This window comes from Danio rerio, chromosome 6 (genome assembly GCF_052040795.2).
Source record: "Danio rerio strain M-AB ecotype USA chromosome 6, GRCz13ab, whole genome shotgun sequence".
NCBI lineage: Eukaryota > Metazoa > Chordata > Actinopteri > Cypriniformes > Danionidae > Danio > Danio rerio.
In genome coordinates, this window is record NC_141026.1 from 48,915,769 (window position 1) to 48,938,803 (window position 23,035).

The 23,035-nt window shown below is 35.5% G+C and overlaps 1 protein-coding gene and 2 long non-coding RNA genes across 6 annotated transcripts in view; 2 read left to right on the forward strand and 1 right to left on the reverse strand.

The window, feature by feature from the left end:
- igfn1.3 (immunoglobulin like and fibronectin type III domain containing 1, tandem duplicate 3) overlaps positions 1 to 23,035 on the reverse strand; it is a 229,655-nt gene that overhangs the window by 193,392 nt on the left and 13,228 nt on the right. The window contains exons 9-24 of one of the 2 annotated variants that reach the window (XM_087257857.1): positions 22,077 to 22,190; positions 21,832 to 21,994; positions 19,311 to 19,583; positions 17,647 to 18,096; positions 16,215 to 16,339; positions 15,935 to 16,076; positions 15,545 to 15,838; positions 15,095 to 15,391; positions 13,069 to 13,248; positions 12,845 to 12,973; positions 12,395 to 12,703; positions 10,618 to 10,703; positions 10,344 to 10,536; positions 8,191 to 8,487; positions 7,239 to 7,565; positions 5,359 to 5,616 (exon numbers count right to left, since the gene is read on the reverse strand). In XM_087257857.1, coding sequence (XP_087113983.1) covers positions 5,612 to 5,616; positions 7,239 to 7,565; positions 8,191 to 8,487; positions 10,344 to 10,536; positions 10,618 to 10,703; positions 12,395 to 12,703; positions 12,845 to 12,973; positions 13,069 to 13,248; positions 15,095 to 15,391; positions 15,545 to 15,838; positions 15,935 to 16,076; positions 16,215 to 16,339; positions 17,647 to 18,096; positions 19,311 to 19,583; positions 21,832 to 21,994; positions 22,077 to 22,190 — 3,384 coding nt within the window. In that variant the 3' untranslated portion in view covers positions 5,359 to 5,611. Of the gene's footprint in view, positions 1 to 5,358; positions 5,617 to 7,238; positions 7,566 to 8,031; positions 8,488 to 10,343; positions 10,537 to 10,617; positions 10,704 to 12,394; positions 12,704 to 12,844; positions 12,974 to 13,068; positions 13,249 to 15,094; positions 15,392 to 15,544; positions 15,839 to 15,934; positions 16,077 to 16,214; positions 16,340 to 17,646; positions 18,097 to 19,310; positions 19,584 to 21,831; positions 21,995 to 22,076; positions 22,191 to 23,035 lie in introns of those variants that run through there. The other variant, XM_087257858.1, reaches the window with a different exon arrangement.
- LOC137496012 (uncharacterized) overlaps positions 1 to 23,035 on the forward strand; it is a 96,325-nt gene that overhangs the window by 70,172 nt on the left and 3,118 nt on the right. The window contains exons 3-5 of one of the 3 annotated variants that reach the window (XR_015494121.2): positions 8,410 to 8,502; positions 8,893 to 9,065; positions 10,398 to 10,531. This is a non-coding gene — a long non-coding RNA (uncharacterized LOC137496012). Of the gene's footprint in view, positions 1 to 8,409; positions 8,503 to 8,892; positions 9,066 to 10,397; positions 10,534 to 23,035 lie in introns of those variants that run through there. The other 2 variants (XR_015494122.2, XR_015494123.2) reach the window with 2 other exon arrangements.
- LOC147843628 (uncharacterized) lies at positions 13,087 to 14,075 on the forward strand. Its single transcript, XR_015494138.1, has 2 exons — positions 13,087 to 13,756; positions 13,807 to 14,075. It is a non-coding gene; the product is annotated as an uncharacterized LOC147843628 (long non-coding RNA).

The window sequence follows — 23,035 nt, forward strand, 5'->3', positions numbered from 1 at the left end:
GATTATATATATATATATATATATATATATAATCTATATATATATATATATATATATAGATATAATCTATATATATATATATATATATATATATATATATATATATATATATATATATATATATATATATATATATATATATATATATATATATATATATATATATATATATATATATAGATTATATATATATATATATAGATTATATATATATATATATATATATATATATATATATATATATATATATATATATATATATATATCAAATACATTCAGCAGTGCACACCAATTACCTACCGGTTCCTTTTGCGGAACATTGTCGTCGGTGAAGTAGCTGCACTGTGAAAACGCTACAAGAGGCACAGACGTTGGAAGCGAGCTGGCATGCTCTTCAGGCTCAGACAGCACGGCTTCAGAACAAATCTGACCCGTCATCCATCTGACGAATCTCGCTCTCTTCCTAACAAAATTGACAAACTACTTCTGCTAGCATGCAAAAACAAGGACTTTTCCAACTATTCTGCTCTGGCCAGACACAGGAAAAGTTTCTTTCCTCAGGCCATCTACCTCATGAACACTTAAATATTCCCCTACTCTGTAATAAATATGTGTGATACTTTCTCATACGCACTTGTACAAAGCAACTTATAATCTGTAAATTTATAAGAAATCTCTGCATACAATTAGACATCCAGATGTCTTTTGTCTAATTACATATCTGTTTAATGTTTATTGTCTTTTCTCATATTTATTTTCGTATGTGTTTATCACTTTATGTACAGGAATTCCAGTGTGTGTGTAAAAAATTCTTGTGTGTGTAAAGCATACTTGGCGTAAAACCGATTTTGATTCTGATTCTAAATGGCACTCGCGAGAGAAATTTGAGATGTGAAAAAGCGTACACAGTGGCCTCTGGTGGATTCATTCAAACAAAAACTGCAAAAAACATAGCTCCTGGGACGTATTTTGCTGTCTTCAGAAATGTATAAACTGTAGGGGTCAAAATCAGAACGAGCCTGGGTTGTCTTCTTGTGTGTTTAACACTAGAAAGAAACTCAAAAAGGTTTATAACCATTTGAGGGAGAGTAAATAATGAGTCAATTTTAATTTTAAAGCGTAAATAATAGTTTTAATGTCTTCTGTTAAAGACAAATAAAGATACTTTAAAGAATGCTGAAAATCTGTAACTATTAACTTGCATAGTTTGTTTTTCTTCCTATACAGAAGTCAAGGGTTACAGGTTTTCATCTTTCTTCAAAATATCTTATTTTATGTTCAACAGAAGAAACAAATTTATAAAGGTTTATAACCGCTTAAGGTATTAAATTTTAATGTCTGGGTGTACCATCCCTTCAAATTACACGCAGAAGTGATGAATTTCTGCGGGATGGTGTAACAAGTGTGAGATATTCATTGAGGATAAATGGTGTTTCTAAATATTAATGCCATCATATATTTTAATGTGACTTTTTTAGAGCTTAAAAAGTGGGTCTGTCTCCCTGAAACCATTTGGTAAACACAAGCCGAAGACTCTCACTGCTTTATTCATAAATTATATTATGGCAGCCACAAACAGCGCTGAGGACAGTGTGACACCTATTATGTAAATTACAGATGACCTCACTACGATGAGTGGTCTAAATTAGTCATTTTTTAAAATAAAGAGGCAAGCAGTCTGAGGCTCTGATGTTGTGAATTATTCAGTAATCTGTTTTGGGAAATTATTGATGTGTGCCTCGTGTTCTAGAACTACTGTAGATCTCAATGGATGTATCCAACGAAGAAACAGCTGAATAGAGTTATACACTTTACTATCTGATTCTATGTGTTAAATTTGGAACCAAAAATTTACGTTCCTGTTACACTCCCTGACAAAAGTCTTGTCGCCTATCTGAGTTTTAGGAACAACAAATAATAACTTTACTTCTAGGTGATCATTCAGTATCAGGAGTGGCTTATTGACCTTATTCTAAAATGCGGAAGTGCGCCTGTTTTTGCGATTATTTTAGAACTTTCAATTCAGTCGCCTATGGGAGAAATGACTAAAAGTAGTTGACGGCAGAAAACAGTCAAACTATTTGCTCTACAAACAAATGTTTGCATGACTATACAGACCAAGTAGAATAGTATAATAAGGACATATCAGTTTGCAACATCAAACAGCGAAACGAGCAGTTTTTAATATCTAAAAATTGATGGAAGTGAATGAGACCGGGAGTTTCGAGCCAAAAAGATTCAGATGGCTGCGCCCACTCGTCGGCGAAGAATAAGGTGAATATGAAAGGTAAAGGCCTCTAGATTACGCTTATTTTATCAAAATAGAATATGATCATACCTTGATTAAAATTATTTAATTAGGACAGAAAGGTCTGACTTAACAGAAATAATGAACAGTATAGAATATAAAGTCATGGTGCAGCAGAAAAATAATTAATATTGTGTATGACTCCCATGAGCTTGGAGGACTGCATCCATACATCTCTGCACTGACTCAAATACCTCATTAAAGTCATCTGGAAAGCATTCTACCGCTTTCCTTACTTTTTATGCTCATTTAAAATGAAACTAGTTGTGTTTGGAAAAAAAAAAAAAAAACTACCAAGATCAACATCCTTATATGTTATTATTATTAATTATGTTTGTAAGTCTGTTTAAACATGCACACAAAAGCCAGACTTTCTCTTCACTTCAAATCGCGTGTACAGAATCCGTTTGGGAAACAGCATATGTTTATCACTATGGAGCGCGTCAGCTGACAGTCATGCACCATTATATGACTGTTTTGTGGATTATATAGGCAAGGAAATGGAATCGCGCCGTTTTTAATATTTATTTATAAGTGTTTTCATTCCTAAACAAAGCGAAAGCACAGAAGACTCACATTTTAGAGCAAGGGGCGACCCCTGGGGGTTCTGCGGTATGGGTTGCGTATAGGGAGGCTCGGCTGTTCAGAGAAAAACTGGAAATACGGGAATAGAGTATAAAGTTTATAAATAGAGTAAATACGGGAAAATACCTTTACGGGATGATAGCGGGATAGAACAGTAAAATACGGGAGAATCCTGGGAAAAATGGGAGGGTTGACAGGTATGGACTGGCCAATCCTGGAGCACATTGACCTCCTTTGCTTTCAGGAACTTTGATGTGGAGGCTGAAGTACGAGAAGGAGCGCCATCCTGCTGAAGAATTTGCCCTCTCCTGTGGTTTGTAATGTAATTGGCAGAACAAATGTCTTGATACCTCAGGCTGTTGCCATCCACTCAACACCCCCATACTAAATGTAACCCCAAACCATGATTTTTCCTTCACCAAACCTGTCTGATTTTTGATGACAAGACTTTTGTCAGGTATTGTATTTGAAAACGTGACCATGGAAGCTAACCCAAGGCTCACTAGACATGTCTGCTTAATATCACTTTAGTTTTTCACAGCAAGTCTCAGAGTGTGTTAGTGTTAAATCTGTTTCTGCTTTATTTGTTATGACAAACTGCCATAAGAGCTGTTGTTTGGTACACTGAAAATCTTTAGCTAGTGTAATGTGTGTCATATCACAGTGCTGTTTTTCCTTCTCGCATTAACAATTTCCTTTTCACATTAATAATTAAAACTCATTTGAATATTTAATGTCCGCTTGTTAATGTAGTTGGTAAGTTGCTGTATAATAACTGAGATAATGTACAGTCAGACGATCATTACGCTGCAATAAACCCCACAGGGTGATTTTAAGAAACTTAACTGCACATTTTCCCTTACATGTTTTATAATAGGAGTAATATAATAATACTTGTAGGAAAATGTGCTCTTTGATTCATCACTCTGGACTAAAACTTAACTTTTTAAGCATGGTAGCTGTTCCCAAAGCATTCTATTTTAGAACACATGGGACACATTTGTTTGTAAAATGTAAGTTTTACTTGAGTACAAGCCGTTCAACTCGTGTTAAAATCTGTAGTGTACTTAACAAGGCAAACACTTTATAATGCACACTTGAGTTAATCTTAGTTAATTTGTGCAGTCAGCTGTCTAGTTGAGCTTTAGTCAGTTCTCTGGCCCATTGGCTAAGATTTTTCTGTTGTCTACGTACAAATTATAGCCAAAACCCACATGTCAAAGTTCATTTGTCTTGCAATAAGTTTGAAGATTTATTTCCAGTTGTTTTCAATAAAATTTTTATATAAACATACTGTGCATATGCAGTTGGTGGTGTAAATATTTTAGGAAGGGTATTATACATTTGAGTGTTAGGTTATTATATAAAGTTGAAGTCAGAATTATTAGCCCCCCTGTTTATTTTTCCCCAATTTCTGTTTAATGGAGAGATATTTTTCAACACATTTCCAAACATAATAGTTTTAATAACTCATCTCTAATTACTGGTTTATTTTATCAAGGTTAATTAGGTTAACTAGGCAAGTTAGGGTAATTAGGCAAGTTGTTGTATAATAGTGGTTTGTTAGAGACTATTAAAAAAAGATTTAGCTAAAAGGTGGTAATAATTTTGTCCTTAAAAAGGTGTTTATTCTAGCTGAAATGAAACAAATAAGACTTTCTCCAGAAGAAAAATTATTATTAGACATGAAGTGAAAATTTCCTTGCCCTGTTCAACATAATTTGGGAAATGTAAAAAAAGAAAAGGAAATTCAAAGGAGGGCTAATAATACTGACTTCAACTATATATATATATATATATATATATATATATATATATATATATATATATATATATATATATATATATATATATATATATATATATATAAAGTTATGTTGGCTAGAGACTGTCTGCATAACTCTAACATGTACCGGGTCAAGCAGGACAGCTAAATATCTGCCACCAGGTTTACTGTATATGCATTTCACTGTTTACTACTAGCACATACTTATGTCCCTGTAGGGGAAAGTTAATAATGGAAAGCTGTAAATCAAGAACTGAGGCCAGGGCTACGGCAAAATAAAACACTTTAATGCTTTTTAAAATATTTATTTCTTGCATTTGATTACATTTATTTGAAAACTGCCTCAGATATATTTTGCACTGATTTTTGGTGGTGCAGTTTACTATAAGGGAGTAATTATCAACAGTTTCTGATCGTTGAACGTTGGAGGGATTTTTATGATCATGGTTTATGACCAACTTCAGAAATTTACAAGGAAAGTTATTGCATTACATTGACATTTGCGAGCAGGTTTACTAGCTCTTAAGAGCAAATGTTAGTTGTTTTCACTTTTAAATGTTTTTAACCTTTGTCCTGGTGGGGTCACTTCAAAGATAAAGGTATGTGATACATTTGGAGACCAATATTTGTTGCAAAACATGTCTTACCAGTTTGCGAACAGTAATAGTAAGGCTTTACATACATTTGATTCACTTGTTTTTATTAGTGATGTTAAATTAAAGCCCTGAATAGTAACATGACAAAAAATGCATACAATATTTAAGACAAACAAAATAGTGTGCTCAATTGGCATGGAAATGAAGCTTGAGCTGCTGACATTCATACATTTAAAATGCTTGGCAATTCTTTTTCATTTTCAAGATTTTTTATTATGTTTACATTTATAAATCGAAGATGATTCACCACAGTCTTCCAGAAGTCACACGGATAATTCACTCTGGGAAAAAAACCCAAAACAAATTAAATTATTAGTTTGTTATTAGAGACAACAGTTACAATGCAACAGCACTTTTGTCAACTGTTTTAATCTTTTTTTTTTTTTTTTTTTTTTTTTACATTTAAAATATATTAATTTTGTGAGCTGCTGATGATATTTCGTACTACTTTTAAATATATTTTTGTTTCATAAATGTTTAACTTAAACTTTTAATGGTTTAACTTTAAAGTTAAAGTTAAGAAAAGGTTAAAAATAGGGTTGGGTCGATACACGATCACGATGCTGAGCTGGCATTGCGAAAACAGCATACTGTTGGTTGGTTATTGGTTGTGCACCTTTTTTTTTCCCTACTAAGTTTGTCGATGCCATTATAAAGAAACAGATCACTCTGCCTATTTATGCCAGAATCCCACGAAAAAAGTGATTGACAGGTGGTAATTTATGTGTTATCTTATTTTTATTTGTTTATGATTTGGTTATGGGTAAAACAAATACAGATAGTTGAAACAGTAGTCTACAAATAATTTATTCAGTCTGAATCAATTAATTATTCATGAATAATTAATTCACCGCCGCCTACGACGATGATGCCATCGTCCATCAAAATGTTTCACATGAGACATCGTATGCCAAATTGGTCGACGTCACCCAACCCTAAGGCATAACAATTGAGAACGTTTATTATTCTAAACAAATTGTCATTTTTCTAAAAAAACAAAATAAACCCAGACTCTATTAATATATTTTAATGTATAATGTAATAAAAGATTTACTGGACAATTTTTTTTTCAACAGATGAGATATGATGGTCAGAAACAAAAATGCCACACAAATATTCCCATTCGTCAGTTCCTGTTGTTTTTTAGTCCACTGTGTGAAGAGTTTCAGTTAGTGTGTTGCCCTTTAAGGGGTTTCATTATAAAATATCTTCTTTAAATATTTTTATGCCTATTTTTTTGTAAAAATTGTAAAATGTATTATTTATTTATTTATTTATTATTGCAGTTTTCACCACAAGTACTAAGAAGAGTGACAGTAAATTATGTACATTACTACGACTCTGTCTTCATTGTCTATGGTTTAACTTGTGTTCAGTCAGTTGCAACACACTGCATGAGAACACTACAATTAGAATGTCAAAGTTACATTTTTGGTCACCCTACTTACATAAATAGACTATGATGTTAGTGTCCTGTACCCATTAGTAAGAAAACAAATCAGAATTTTCTTACAAATCTAAATTTGACTTAATATCTTGTGTCTGACAAAGTTAAAAATGAAAAAGTTAATTCATATTACTTTTAAATGTGTGCTTTGCATTTCTATTTAAGTGCTATTTTGGAGTGTTAAGCATCACAGACAATCACATAAATTTCTGTTAAGCTTAAGAACACACTAGAGGTGTTTTAATTAATCACCACTGAAAATGTTAGAGATTTGATGTAGATGGGAATGAATCAGAGGTTACTATTGCACTGTAAGTAGCTTTAGTGATAATAACAGGAGTTGCCCTTCAATAGAAAATGTTATTTCTGACCCTGACACATGAAACAAACAGATGTAAATAAAGCTCAATAAGATACATAAGAGGTGGTTATTTCACACCTATTCTGACAACATACCTAGGATCGTCAGCTGTGTGCTACACTCAGCACGGCCTACAGAGTTTTCTGCCACTACTTTGTATTCTCCGTTGTCTTTGGCACTGACTCTTAAGATGAGCATGGAGCAGACGCCGCAGGTGTTTGAAATGTAGTAGTTGGTGTTGGTGTTCAGGCTGATGTTATTGCGGTACCAGGTGACATGGGGTTTTGGATTGCCCTTCACCGCACAGCTCATGTAGCACTCATATTTCTCCGGGGTTGTGTGCATCTTTAGTGGCACCGTGAAATTGGGAGCGGAGTCAAAGTTGCAGGGTTTTGATGGAGGTAAGTTGAGGATGAACTTTTCTGCAAGACATCGGAAAACATGGGATTTATTCAATAGAGCAAAGAATCTGAAGGTGGAGACATACAGTTGAAGTCAGAATTATTATCCCTGCTGAATTATTAATCCCCCTCTATATTTTTTCCCCCAATGTCTGTTTAACAGAGTGAAGATTTGTTTTTGCATTTTTAAACATAATGGTTTTATTAACTAATCTCTAGTAACTGGTTTCTTATATCTTTGCCATGATGGCATTACATAATATTTCACTAGAAATATTTTTTCAAGATACAAGTCACCTTAAAGTAATATTTAAAGGCTTAACTAGATTAATTGGGCAAGCTAGAGTAATTAAGCAAGTCATTGTATAACAGTGATTTGTTCTGTAGACAATCAACAAATATATATTGCTTAAGGGGGCTAATAATATTGACTTTAAAATTATTTTTTTAAATTAAAAACTGCTTATTATTATTTTATTATTTTGACTTTCTTCAGAAGAAAAAAATATTATCGGAAATACTGTGAAAAAATCCCTTGCTCTGTTAAACATCATTTGGGAAAAAAAAAAAAAAATCACAGGACGGAGAATAATTTTGACTTCAACCGTGTTTGTATGTTTTTTATCAAGAGCAGACCAGATCTCACCTCTCTTCTTTACAACACCCCATTTCAGGGACTCGGATGGTTCTGAGAGGCCTATGTCATTTTTGGCATACACACGGAATTTATATTCCCGTCCTGGCGTGATGTTAACTGCTGTAAAGTTATTGTTGAATAAGCGGTCAGCCACTGTCTGCCAGGTTCGTTTGACAGAGTCGCGTTTCATCACCATATAGTGCAAGTGATTATCTCGTTTCTCATCAGATGAAGGTTCCCAGGAGACCGTCAGTGTTCCAGGGACATTTTCTTCCAGCTCCACTGGGCCAGGGGGTTTGGGATCATCTGCAAACATACCAGGTATCCACACCATCCATAAAGCATTCCTCAATATTATTTTAGAGACTTTATTCCAAGTAGGATGTGTACCTACTGTACAATAAATATGTATATATATATATGTATATTTATACAACAGTTCTGTCTGGTTCTTCATTCTGATTGGCTGAAAATTGTTTGATATTCTGCAAGTAACAGCAGTTGTACAGTCTCTTTACCCATTACTTTTATGTATTACTTCACCCACATACATCAACAAGAAAAGGACACTACATTTTGACATATTGCAGTTGTTGGACAACATAATTGTACTTTTGATTCTTTTTTTAGTTGACAATGTAGTTGTTTAGATTGCAACTATGCAGTTTATTTATAACGATAGTGTCCATGTTAAATTAGTTATAATTTTAGAGTTTCAGAGCATCAGCCACCATCAGCCTGTCTTAGCAGAACAAAGAATGTGATGGTTGACGTTCCACCCACAAGATGGTGTCAGAGACTGCGTAATAAGTCCTTGAAGGGAGAAAATCTCAGCGTTTTCTCAACGTTAGTTTCAAACTATAGCTGAACAAATTATAAATCAGGTAAGTGACATTCTAAGTCGATCTCTCTCTTTTGTATTTTTTTCTATTGCTGTATTAATACCACAGAAACTGGTAGTGTATGTTTTGATTTGCATTTTTCGGCGTTAATTATTGTTATATCCCAGTTGCAACAGAGAAATACTGGGAAATGTCTCTAGACTGATGGCATTTTATGCCGTTCAGCCTTACAATCTTAAAATGTGAGCAAAAATGACCCATTTTGTCATCACTTTAGACACTAAGCTAGAGAATCATTCAAATACTAGCTCTAAAGTTATGTTGGTGGATTAGCAACAGTTTCTGCTGTTCTGACAGTTAGATGCAGATGTGAAGGTATGGCAGAAGAAAGTAGTTCCTAATACAAAGGGGTTATTGAGACTCTGTTTGATTTTCTTTGATTTTATACGCAAGATTATGCCATTGAACTGTTGTATAAATGCAATATCACACTCGTAGCAGTGCGATATCGCTGTATATCTGCACTGGTGGGGGCATTAAGTCACTCAGCCTGCGTCCTCGAGCCAGCACACACCTCCCATCAGTGGCGATATACAGCCTTATTGCACAGCTACTTGTGTGATATTGATATGTTCTGGAATGATCCGGTCATAAAACCCCATCAAACCATATGGATATGACTGATATCAGGGTACTTAACGTAGATCTAATGGCCCATTCAAACCAACAAAATAACTATATTAATGCTCACACAATTCACAATAAAATTTTGTGAATGTATGATAACAGCCTTCTGAGTCTACCAGTAGACGCAAGAAGGCTCCTACTGGCCCATATCTATCAGCTGATAACCACTGATAATGCCCATTCAATCGAGTGATAACATTTGAATTGGCTGGGAATTCTATACTATAGAATACTGTATTCCTTTTAATTCTATTCTATAGAATACTGTTACAAATAGCATCTGATATAATGTGAAGTATGTAAATTTATATAATTTTCCACACTTGGAAAGTGCTGGAACATTTTGAAAAAGCTAGAAAAGTGCTTATATTTGTCTTTGAACGAGGTGTAAGGATCCAATATAAATTGAATGGCCTGAGGTTGAGTAAACAAACAGCACATTTTCATTTTTAGGTAAACTATCCCATAACCCTGAAATTGAATTGGCTGATATTGTTCAAGGTCAAACAATTATGTTTATCCAGAGACACTTCCTATGTGCAAAACCACAATAAAGTAATTATATTTCAGGACTGATGAACTTGCCCTTTATTAATGTTATTTCATTAATGTTAACTTATTAATGTCTCTTACCTGTCACTCTGATCTCAACACTGAACGTTTCCTGACCCACCATGTTCTTGACAGTAATGGAATAGATGCCAGAATCTGAACGCTCCGCCGAAGCAATCAGGAGTTGGGACATCCCATCTGCATTGCTTATGTTTACTCGTTTGGACACCGGCATTCCATCTTTCAGCCAGATTATAGTTGGTGTTGGGGATGCCTGTAATCGGGAGTTCATATTGTAATAAATTCAGACTTCTATTAATAAGAAAATGTTGTAAATATAAATATTTTAGGTTACCTCAAAGTTTATGTTGACCCGAGCAGAATTTTCAGCTCTCACAACCATGAAACTCTTCATTTTGCGGTTGGTGAAGCTTGGCCTTACTGAAATAGAGTTTTACATCAAATAGTTAGGGCCCTATCATACACACGGTGCAATGTGGCCCAAGGCGCGATGCAATTGTTGTTTGCTAGTTTCAGCTTGGAGCAAAAGTTGTTTTGCATTTGCGCCACACTGTTAAATAGCAAATGCATTTGCACTCATATGTGTGCCCATAGGCGGTCTAGTCTAAAAAAGGAGGCGTTTTGAGACGCATTGCTGGCGCATTGCTATTTTGAGAAACTCTAATAGTCAGTTCTATAGACCAGAACAAAGCTTGTCTAAAGTCCAGCGCAGAGCGCGTTAGTTGTCCGCCTTGCTTACACACACTGGTTAATACACACAAGATGTAGAGCAATATGCAAATAACTTTACATATGAAGAAAAAGAATTAAAATATTAAGGATATATATAGGATATAATAAGTATATTTATAGGATATAAATATAAATAATTATAATATTACAGAACATATTATTTTCTAGCCTACATAAATATAAAAACCATACTTTAATGCCTTCATCTCGGGGGGCTTTTTCAGTTTATTCGTGACTATTTGCTTTTGCATAATGTTATTATTATTAGCAGTGTTATTTATTATATGCATATTTATATTTGTTTTATTAAAAACAAGCTTAGATTTGCCCACCTGTCAGGTTTTAGACCATATGGGGCACAGCATGTGTATTTGGGTATAACTCAGTTTTTTGACCACACTTCGTTTTTATTGTTCATTTATTCGTTTGCTGGAAATTAGAACTAAATTTAGAAATAGTTTTGAAACCAATCTTTGCGCTTAACAAACAAATTGAATTATTTATAGGCTTATTGATGTCTGTGCATACAAGGTTTTCCTATCCACGATAGCGAAAGTAAAAGTAGATAATGAGAAGGCCTTATCACTCATTCTCGCACTGTAGATCTCTGTTTAACTGTTTTCTCTCTAGAGAAGTGTTCAGTTTTTCCACGTACAAAGTCTGCCATGTAAATAGCAAATACACCATTGTGCGACGCAACTGACTCTTAAAGGGAATGGGAGATGAGACTCTGATTGGTTTATTCTTCAAAACACACCTATAACTCATTAAGAAAATAAGCTCAACCCTTTTAGACCATGCGCCACAGCACAAAGCGATTTTTTTCCGTCCTTATATTAGCAAAAGTGGATTCTGACACACCCTTAATGCGTTTGCGCCCTGCACTTTGCACTTTGCGCATGGATCATCAAAATAGAGCCCTTGTTAATTACATAATGCATGAAATGATAAGTAATTGTTGAGTATTTAAAACAAAGTTAAATGTTTGGACATTTCTGCATTCTATAAGTGCTATTTTTAATTAATTGATATTAAGTCATCAAAACTATAAAACTAAACTTTTTTTAAACAACTTTGAGGAGCATTATGATGTATTAAAAGATATTGGATGAGTTAACATGATTTTCAATGGTTATGCTATTATTTCTTTGATTTATAAAAAAATAAATCAATATAACTTTAATATAAAATTTTAGATTTGAATATAAAATACAGGTATGATTTATACATTTTCAAAAAAAAGTCCTTTGATTTGTCAGCTGGATCAATTTTGCGGGAAAAAAACTATTCAAAACCTGTAATTTAATAAATAATCATAACAAGTATAATGTCCAAACTTTTAACTAGTGTACACGTATAAAAAAGAAATCATACTGTACCAGGTGGAGGCATGGCAATAATGTAGTTATCCAGATCCTTGGGTTCTCCATCACCACCTTCATTGGTTGCAACTACTCTGACCCAATACATAGCCATAGACTTGAGGCCAAGAATTGTGTAAGAAGCTGTAATAAGTGGGTTGGAGTTGCAGCGACCCCAGTCTATGCTCTCAGCTGGCCTTAATTCCACAAAATAACCTTTAGCTTCATCCTGGACGCCCTTCTCCTCCTTTGGTTTAGTCCAACTCAGAGACAAAGAACTATAGGTGGAATCTGTGACTTTCAGGTCAATGACTTTACCAGGGGGTTCTGAAATCCAAAATCGAAGTACAGAAAGGTTAGATGTAGAATTATTATTTCTTTTCTTGCTCCTTTGTGCTATATCTCAGCAAACCTTAAACATCATCTTGCCCTATGAAAATGCTTTTTGACTTACTGCCATCGACTTACTTTTGGGATCTCTGGCTATCACAAATTCAGATGGTGCACTTGGTTCTCCAGCACCAGAGAAATTGATGGCTGACACACGAAATTCATATTCCATTCCTTCAACAACATCCTTCACATCATACTGTTTGCCTTGGGGAGGAAAGCGAGTAAAATATGCATAAGCGAAGGCCTAGAATGTTTTGCAGAAGTCACTAAGACAGCTTTGGGATTTACAAAACATAAACCTTTGATTGGCTCTTCAGGAGGGTTCACTTGACCCCATAAGTTGCTGCCCCTTTTGCGTTTCTCCATATTGTAACCGACAATGTTGGTTCCACCGGTGTTGGTTGGAGGTGTCCAGGCCAAAGTGATGCAGTTCTTAAAGGCACTCACCACTTTGGGTGTAGATGGTGGTCCAGGATATGCTGTAACAAATCAGCCTTTTTAATATAACAGTTTCAGGGGGGAAATCTAACTCCAGATCTACTGTGGTTGTTTTAAGGGATACATGTAGTAAAAAAATGAAATGGGTTATTCTGTTAAAATATGTTTTCAGGGCTGCACATTTTGGCCAGAAAGATATAAGATACAGATATATTAATATAACTATGTAATGCTTTTTTTCTAAATACTGTTTTATAGTTGACTGTAAAATAGAGCATTTATGGAAAATAATATATTTATTTTACAGAACAGCTAAACATTTACAATGTTTTAATTTGCTATTTTTAAAATGTAAAGCAGTTTTATTTGTTGATTTATTTATTTGTTTGTTTGTTTATTTATGTCAGAAAAAGTTGCTGTAAAACTTAAAGCATAAATTCATATAGAAGATATATGTTAACATTATATTGAAGCAACTAATTATACTTTCCAGAACAACTGACCACAGAGTTAAGGGACCAGAAAAATACAAATCTGTAAACATGTCTTGTACTTAAAATTGAGGAAAACAAACATGCGTTATGGATGTGACAAAAAAGTCTATGGGTTTACAGTATAAAACATACTTTGAAAAAATTTTGTGAATTAAACTGTACAACCCAAAAGAAACAATGCTAATCAAAAGCATAAGTGTTGGCTCTCTGTTAAACAAAAATTATTGGTTTTATTTAATTTATTATTTTCACATTTATAAGGAAAAAGTGTTGTTACGGATGTGACATCTCTTCGTTATGGATGTGACGGATATGATATTGCCACTTGTGTGTCTTTGGTAAATTAAAGAGAATAGTTTGAAAACAGTGACAAATGCATTTTTGAGTGTTTTTAAAGTACTGTAAAATACTTGCTTGCACAAAAAACCCAGAAGCGGTTTTCGTATTTTGGTGAAAGCTTAATTTTTTTCATGGCAAGGTTGACATTTGCATGGAATTGCTCATGTTGATTTTGCTGTCTTCAGTAGTTTGTTGTTTTGAATGGCCTGGTTCCTTGTTATTAGCTTAAAAAGGATAAACAAAAGGCTCCACTCACACTATGCTTTCCGAACCATGCCCAGGCACATTTTCCAGTTCGTTTGACAAGTGTGAGTGCTCCAAATCGGACTCAGGCATGGTTCAATTGGCCAGCCCAGGCCAAAGCACACCTGAGCCTGAAACTGAAGACCTAACGTCACTTTTAAGGGACTGTTTCATATGGATTTATTCATCGTTCTTGCTTTTTAATGAATGCTAACTGTCGTAGTTTATCAAAGATGCAAACCCCTCACTGCACATCAACTGCACCTTCTTCAAACCTCCTAATACGTGCAGCACAAGGACTTTTATGATAATTTATAAGCGTCAAAAGTTGTGGATCTGTTCGGCAAAATATTTGACTGATGGTCACTGCATCCCAAACAGCTACAACAATGTAACTAAAGCAATCTCCACTTCCTGAGCGAGAGCGATTCTTGTCCTGACAAACTGAACAGTCGCATCATCGAGGACATAAGCGCGCTGAGGTTCAGAAGGCAAAATGCAATGTGAGTGCAGGCCATTCAGGGAGAGGGGGGACAATCGCGCTTTAGCACTGTTTAAGGCAACTATACATAATGTGAGTTCGCCCTAAGAAGTGCAAGAATAACTGAAAACACATGTGCGAGCTTGTTATAAAAAGTTACAAAAGTCATCCAGTAAGCATACTAATCTGATGTGTGGACCTTCATGAATGTGTAAACCTAAAGAATACTTTGGTCTTAACCTATATTCTGATTTTTTTTTTTCTAAACTTCAATACATTATCAGTAACATTTTAGTACACTATTTATAATCCAAACAAATGTAATCTCACCTTTGGTGCCAGCCTGGATGTCACTAGTCTCATAAACATCACTGGTACCCTCTGCAGTCAAGGCTCTAATGCGATAGCAGTATTTCCTTCCATGGTCCACATCATTGTCCTTGTAATGCGGCTCCCCTGGGATGTTCCCAATTTTCATCCAGGTGTTGCGTCCAATTTGGTTACGCTCCAAATAGTAGTTAATTATAGGGGAACCGCCATCATCCTTTGGAGGCCTCCACTTGAACTCCACGCAGGAGGATGAAGCTTCAATAACATCAACAGGTCCCATTGGATTGGTGGGTTTATCTGTATTACAAGAAAATTAATATTGAGTTCTTTTTTTTAAGGTGGTATACAGATTGCATTTGGATTATGAGTTAAAATCCTTTTCTCTTTACAATATTTAACAGTATTCTTCTTAATAATATGTGGCTCTTACATAGTATGTCTATCACCAACCTATTACAATGAGTTTTGATCGGGCTTCAATGGTTCCAAACTCATTTTTGAGCTTCAGCTTTATTTCTCCGCTGTCTTTGCGTTGGCACTTCACAAGTAGAAGGCGACTGTGAATGGACGACCTCTCAATCTTAATGTGATTATCCTCAAGCATCTCCTCACCCTCCTGGTACCACTGTATTTTCATTGGCTCACGACCTACAAACTCCAGTTTAAACGTTGCATTTTGGCCAACCTTGATTATCACAGGCTCTGAGAATTTAGCCAAGTCTTCTAGATTTATCCGTGGTGGGTCTGAAAGACAGCATATGATAGTATATAAAAATTAGTGATTTATAGAAAATGCATCTCCATATTATCAGTCAAGGATCAACGAGAAACATTAATTACCCTCCACAACCAGTATTGCCTCAGTTTTACGCCCATCTGCTTCAAAACGGTACTTTCCATTGTCATCCTCTGTGCAGTTTGATACAACAATTTTATGAACTGCTCCATCTTTGACAATCTTCAGATCATCTGTTGCTGTTATCTGTAGAGATATTTAAAAATATATATATTTCCTGAGTAACAATTGCTGTTTCAGTTCATGTATAAACTAATATCTATTATATTTGAGGATTTGTATACACACTGGGACTTTAAGAATGGGTTTTAACCCTGTGCTTACCTCTATTCCATCCTTATACCAAATGCCATCACAGTTCTCACTGCTGAGTTTGCAGACCATTTCAGCTGTCTGACCAATGATGGCATGAACATCTGACAGCCCACTGGTGAAGTGAACTCCTGGGTCTGAACAACAGGTGCATTAACAACAGTATTGTATTTACAACACTATTACAAATATGCCTCACTGTGTTTACTTGCATCATGAAAATAGTTTTCAAAATAGGCGCACAAGTATAGAAATTCCTTGCTTTAGTTTTATTTGGTTCTGCTATTCCTCATAATTCAACGTCTTTCAATAAAGTGTGTGGAATTTTATCAAGTTATCAACATGCAAAACAGCCAACGGAAATGCTGTGTTTAAGACTGAATTTACAATGTTACATTGGGGTTAGAGCTGCACAATATCGAACAAATCTTACATTGCGATATTTAGTTTTGCCGCAATATGCGATTTTGTTCATTTAGATTAACTGAGATGAGTCTTTTTCTATGAAGTGCATCCACATAAATTATAATAAATTGCAAGTAAAAATACATAAATAAACAGTGGTTTTCTCAGGAGTCTAACAGTATTCAAGTACAGAATTTGAACAATCAAACCTAAAATAACATGGTCATCATCATATAAATAATTATGAAAAAATAATATTTAATAAGGTCTTTATTTTTTAAATCTTTAATAAATAATCCATACCTGTGATGTGGCTATTGCAGATACTCAAATTGCGATGCTCAAACAATATATTGTTCAGCCCTAATTGGGATATACTCAGCTCTTAATTTGTGCCGGAACAGTCCGGATCCGGCACCTCTGAAATCTCATTTTTCTGATCCCCCTACTCACCCGCCCTCCTTCCCCGTAAGCTGTTCACTTTCACTTTGTTCCACAACTCCCCAACCCTCTTCACTTTCGTCCGCGACAACCAACGCTCGCCCCGGCTCTTAATTTATATCTGTGACACCCCTCCGCTATCCTCCACTACGGCCTGCTATGGGCACCTCGACACTAACAAACTTTGAATGATTAGGGTTGGTTTGAGACACGTTTGCCTTTCGTACGAGTGTAGCACAAATCCTGAGTTAATAGTTAAAGTAGCTACGTTTTGTGAAACAAAAACATTCAGTACAGTGGAACCAGTTGTGTCCAGTTCTTAAGCTTATAACACAGCACAATCTCTTAAAAAATAACATAGGCATTTTTTACCAATGTGTGAAATAGTTATTTTATATAAAGAAAGTGTACTATTTTTATAAGGTGTGTCCCCAAGCCCTACCCCTAAACCCAACCATCATTGGGAATTAAATTATAATTTAAATTATATTAAAATGCACAAACACGATTGTACAATTGTTTCCAAATTAGCCTCTAAATCAAACAGTTAAAAGAGTCAAATAATGATTTAATTAGTAAATCAGAACAGCCAGCTTACCTATAACAGTGTCTGGAACTAAAGGCCCAGTCCTCACTCTTTTCCTTGGCTCCTCTTTCGTTGGCTCTTCTTCTGCCTGAGGTGGAGCAGCTTCCTCTGTTTTTGGCTTTTCCTCCCTAACCTCTGGCTCTGGTTTGGGCTCAGCTTCTGGCTCCTCTATTGGACCCTCAGATTCTTGTTTAATTTGAGGTTGAGGCTGAGGTTTAGGCTTTGGTTTCTGTGGTTCTGGTGCAGCAGGTTGCTCCTCTGCTGGTTTCTCTTCCTCTTTGGCAGCTTCTTCCTCAGCCTGGATCTGCTTCATCTTCTCAATCCTCTCCATCCTCTCATCACGCTCCTTCTGCAGCTTCTCGCTCTGCTCCGCCGCAATCTTCATCAGATCTGCGCCTCCACCACCTGCTTGAGTGGTTTTGCGTACTGCTTTCTTGCCCCTCTGGTTGGGATCTGGGTCAGCTGTTCCAAGGGCAGACCAACATAGAATTGAGGTGTTAATATTCCGGTCATTGAGGGGAAAACTTCCTGGATGTCTGCATGAGACTGCACACGTACATCCCGCTCTTAATGATGTAATGGACATAAATGGCCACTTGAACAATGCAGGGAAGATTTCTTTTGTGCTACTTCTTCATTTTGATTTTTAAGTATTAATTTTACTTTCTCAGAATGAAATTATTTATGGGACTTGTCAGGTCGCTCTGTATTAAGCTGTGCAATTGAAGCAACCATTGTGGAACTTGATCATTCATTAATTTAAATCATTTGAATTTTGACTACAATGTGAACAAATGATTGGAGTTTTAGAGTCAAATCATCTTTGGATCTGTAAAGTGATAATGCCAACGTCAACATTGAGTCAATGAATATTTCTTACACAACCCCTACTGGATGGATGGATGGATAAATAGATCAATGATATAGATGGATGGATGGATAAAACAATGAGATGGATGGATGGATGGATAGAACAATGAGATGGATGGATAGAACAATGAGATAGATCAGGGGTGTCCAAACTTGGTCCTGGAGGGCAGGTGTCCTGCAGATTTTAGCTCCAACCTGCTTCAACACACCTGCAAGGATGTTTCTAGAAAGCCTAGTAAGAGCTTGATTAGCTAGCCCAGGTGTGTCTGATTGGGGTTGGAACTAAACTTTGCAGGACACCGGCCCTCCAGGACTGAGTCTGGACATCTCTAAAATAGATAGATGGATGGAACAATTAGATAGACAGACAGACAGACAGACAGACAGACAGACAGACAGACAGATAGATAGATAGATAGATAAATAGATAGATAGATAGATAGATAGATAGATAGATAGATAGATAGATAGATAGATAGATAGATAGATAGATAGATAGATAGATAGATAGAACAGTTGAATGGATGGATGGATGAATGAATGAATAAAACAATAGGATGGATGGATTGGATGGATGGATGGATAGAAAAATTGGATGGATGGATTGATGGATGGATGGATAAATGAATAGAACAATGGGATAGATGGATGGGTGCATGGCCATCCACTAGACAGTTATATTTGGATTGTTATACACTTATGGTAGGGGAGAAAACATATTACAGAGTGTTGTTTTTATGTCATCTGTACACACGTTTATCAGTCAATCCAAGTAGTTTAATGTTTGCTGAAGCATTTGATTTTACCTTCGACTATCAGCCAGGCGTTACAAGACTTCATACCAGCCACAGCTGTGTAGATTCCTTTGTCCACTTGCATACAGTCCTTCACCACCAGTTTATGGATTAGCATGTCTTCAGAAACAGAGATATCATACTTTTCGCCATGTTCCAGAGGAACGTTCTTGCCTAGCCAGGATATCTTAGGGAGCGGAGCAGATAAGAGGCACTCAAACACGGCATCCTGTCTTTCTATGGCCTTCACTTCCTGAATCTTTACCAAGAAGTCTGCCGCCGGAACTGGAAATGTAAAAAAGACATTGTGGTAACATCTAAATTTACTTGTTTTATGTTCAAAAAATGCTCTTATTTTATTGAATAAACCTGAATAGCAAAACAGTAACAGTTATACAGTACAGTTGGGTCCATAAATATTGGGACATCAACACAATTATAGCACTTTTGGCTCTATACACCAACAAAATGGATTTGAAATGTTTTTCTATGTGCTTTAACTGCAGATTGTAAGCTTTAATTTGAGGGTATTTACATCTAAATCAGGTGGATGCTATAGGAATTACAACAGTTTCAATATGTGCCTCCCACTTGTTAAGGGTCCAAAGGTAATGGACAATTGGCTTCTAAGCTGTCCTGTGGCCAGGTGTGTTTTTTCCTCATTATCCTAATTACAATGAGCAGATAGGTCCTGCGTTCATTTTAAGTGTGCTTCTTGCATTTGGAATCGGTTGCTGTCAACTCTCAAGATGAGATCCAAAGAGCTGTCACTATCAGTCAAGCAAGTCATCACTAGGCTGAAAAAACAAAACAATCCCATCAGAGAGATAGAAAAAACATCAGGCGTGGCTAAAACAACTGTTTGGAACATTCTTAAAAAGAAAGAACGCACCAGTGAGCTCAGCAACACTAAAAGACCTGGAAGACCATGGAAAACAACTGTGGTGGATGACCAAAGACTTCTTTCCCTGGTAAAGAAAAACACCCTTTACAAAAGTTGGCCAGATCAAGAAAACTCTCCAGGAAGTAGGTGTGTGTCAAAGTCAACAATCAAAAGAAGACTACACCAGAGTAAACGCAGACAGTTCACCACTAGATGTAAAACATTGGTGAGCCTCAAAAAGAGGAAAGCCAGATTAAAGTTCTAAAAAAAAAACCTTCACGGTGCTAGAACAACATCCTATGGACAGATGAGATCAAGATCAACTTGTACCAGAATGATGGGACAAGAAGAGTATAGAAAAGGAAAGGAACTGCTCATGATCCTAAGCTGTGCAGCATGGTGGTAGTAGTGACATGGCGTGGGCATGTATGGCTGTCATTGGAACTGGTTCTCTTGTATCTACTGAGGATGTGACTGCTGTCAAAAGCAAAAGGATGAATTCTGAAGTGTTTCAGGCAAAATTTTCTGCTCATGTTAAGCCAAATGAATGACCCAAAGCATTCTGCAAAACCAACCAAAGAGCTTTTGAAGAGAATGAAGTGGAATTTTATGCAAAAGGATTTGCAACCAAGTATAAAAAAGTGAAAGTTTGATTTATGATTATTGTTCTGTCCAATCAATTTTGGTCCCTTAACAAGTGGGAGGCACATATCCAAAATGTTGTAATTCACATAGCATACCTGATTTGGATGTAAATTAATTTAAAATATATTTTCTAAAAAATATATGCATTTCTAAAATAAGTTAAAGCTGGCAGTCTCAGTTAAAGCACATCTTGTTCGCTTCATTTCAAATTGTCCTAGTGTATACAGCTAAAATCTTAGAATTGTGTTGATGTCCAAATATTTATGGACCTAACTGTATATGTACAGTTATAATTCATTCAGTTTATTCACCTTGTGTTATTTTAGCTTGCTACATTTATGTGCAAAAGGAGATGTTTTAGCAGAATTTTCAAGCTGCTTTTCTATTCAGTGCCATTGGATATTGAATTGCTGTATTCTTTAAAGCTGAAAAAGCTGGGTAAAAAGTGTAGAAAATTTAAATTGCCGTTTTTCTCATTTGAACGGTTTGAAAGATTTGAAAGCTGCTGTGATGATTTGAGTGTATAATGACTCAGGTTCTTCAAATGTGTCTGTGTCATATTGCAATCTACTTTCTTTGTACGAGAAAGAAGATTTGTGGCATTCCCCAAAATATAGTTTTGCACAGAAGAAAGACATTTCTAAATATTGAAAATATATGATGGCGAGTAACAGAACAAAATGACTGATCATTTGCTCTCAAAGCCCATTGTCATTTACATCCTACTATATGTCTGACTAGGTCAAAATTGAGTAAATCACAGTGCATGATTCATATAAATGCTCTCCTCCCAGAAATTTTGCTTCTGAAAAGGGAAACTCATACAAATCCATATGTAATATGGTCAGCCACAGAAATAAACTGTATCCATTCCCTTTCTCTGATAATACTCAGCGAGCCTTTGCTGAATTCAGTTTAAAAAAGAGGGTTGTGCTGGTGCATGCTGATAGTAAATCTGTCCCTAAATAGGGAGAGTAGAATATTTTCTAAATGCTTAAAGCTCACTTTTAAAGTCAGTGGAGAAAACATTGACTCCTTCAATATCGACTTGATACAATCCAGCATCCTCTGGATTCAGACCGCTAACACTGAAGATGAATTTTCTGCCGACTTGACGCAGAGAGTGTTTCTCGTCTGTGTCAAAGGTAAATGGAACCATAACACCATCCTGTGACAAACAAAATCAGGTATGTTTATTATTATTTGCATTATTTTTTAAATAAAGTAATTAAAAATGACTTATTTTTAACCTTGAAGAGGAAGATTTTGGCATTGGGGTCTTTGAGATCCATTTCAAACTCAAATTCGGCACATCCCGGCGTCTTGACTTCAATATGTTTCAAGTTGCTCAGGTGTTCAATGTACTGATAGGAAAGCAAAGGCAAGTTAAAAATACCCTTTCGAAATTTTCAAAAGCTACCTCAGAGGCTAGATTTACTGAGGCATTTAGCACATGCACTTCCTGAGCAAAAATAGTACTAGAGGCTAGTGAGCTATTTCACACATTCACTTTCAGTGCTTGTGTATTAATTAGCTGTGTAGCGGTGCTTGTATTCATTCTGAACTGTCACGGTACAGGTGTTATAGTTTGATTCATGTGCTCTGATGATGAATACGATCAGTCCAGATGTGCAAGTCACTAGAGTTTGGCGAAAAGAAAGAAAAGAAAAAAACTTAGGATGCTTTGAGTTTCACACAGAACATGCCTGTGCGTCTGAAAATGCGAGATGGAGCGCTCAGGAATGCTTCCATCAAATAAAACAGTCATACAAACTTGCCACTGTAAAACTGCCATGCGCATATAAGGAGGCTGAGTTCCTTCTCTATACACACATACACATTAGAGTGTCCACTGTGCCTACTGTTGCAATAACGCCAGATACATGGCCTTCTTATGTTATCATTTTTAGTTAAAAGAGATTTCAGTTTTGAAGCTTAATGAATCTAAAATTTTATGAACATTTTTTTTTATTGTTCTATTAATTTTGAACTTTTGTATCTCAAGAAGCTTTGGAGTTCTGTAGATGCTTGTGACAAAACAATTATTCCTGCTCAAAATAAACTGAAAAAACAAGCACACTGCAAAAAAAAAAAAAAAAAGTTTTTTTACTTAGATTTTTCGTCTTGTTTCTATTCGATATATATTAAAAAAATATTTAAATCATGAAGCATTTCTTAGACAAACACAAAATACTTTCTTATTAAAAAA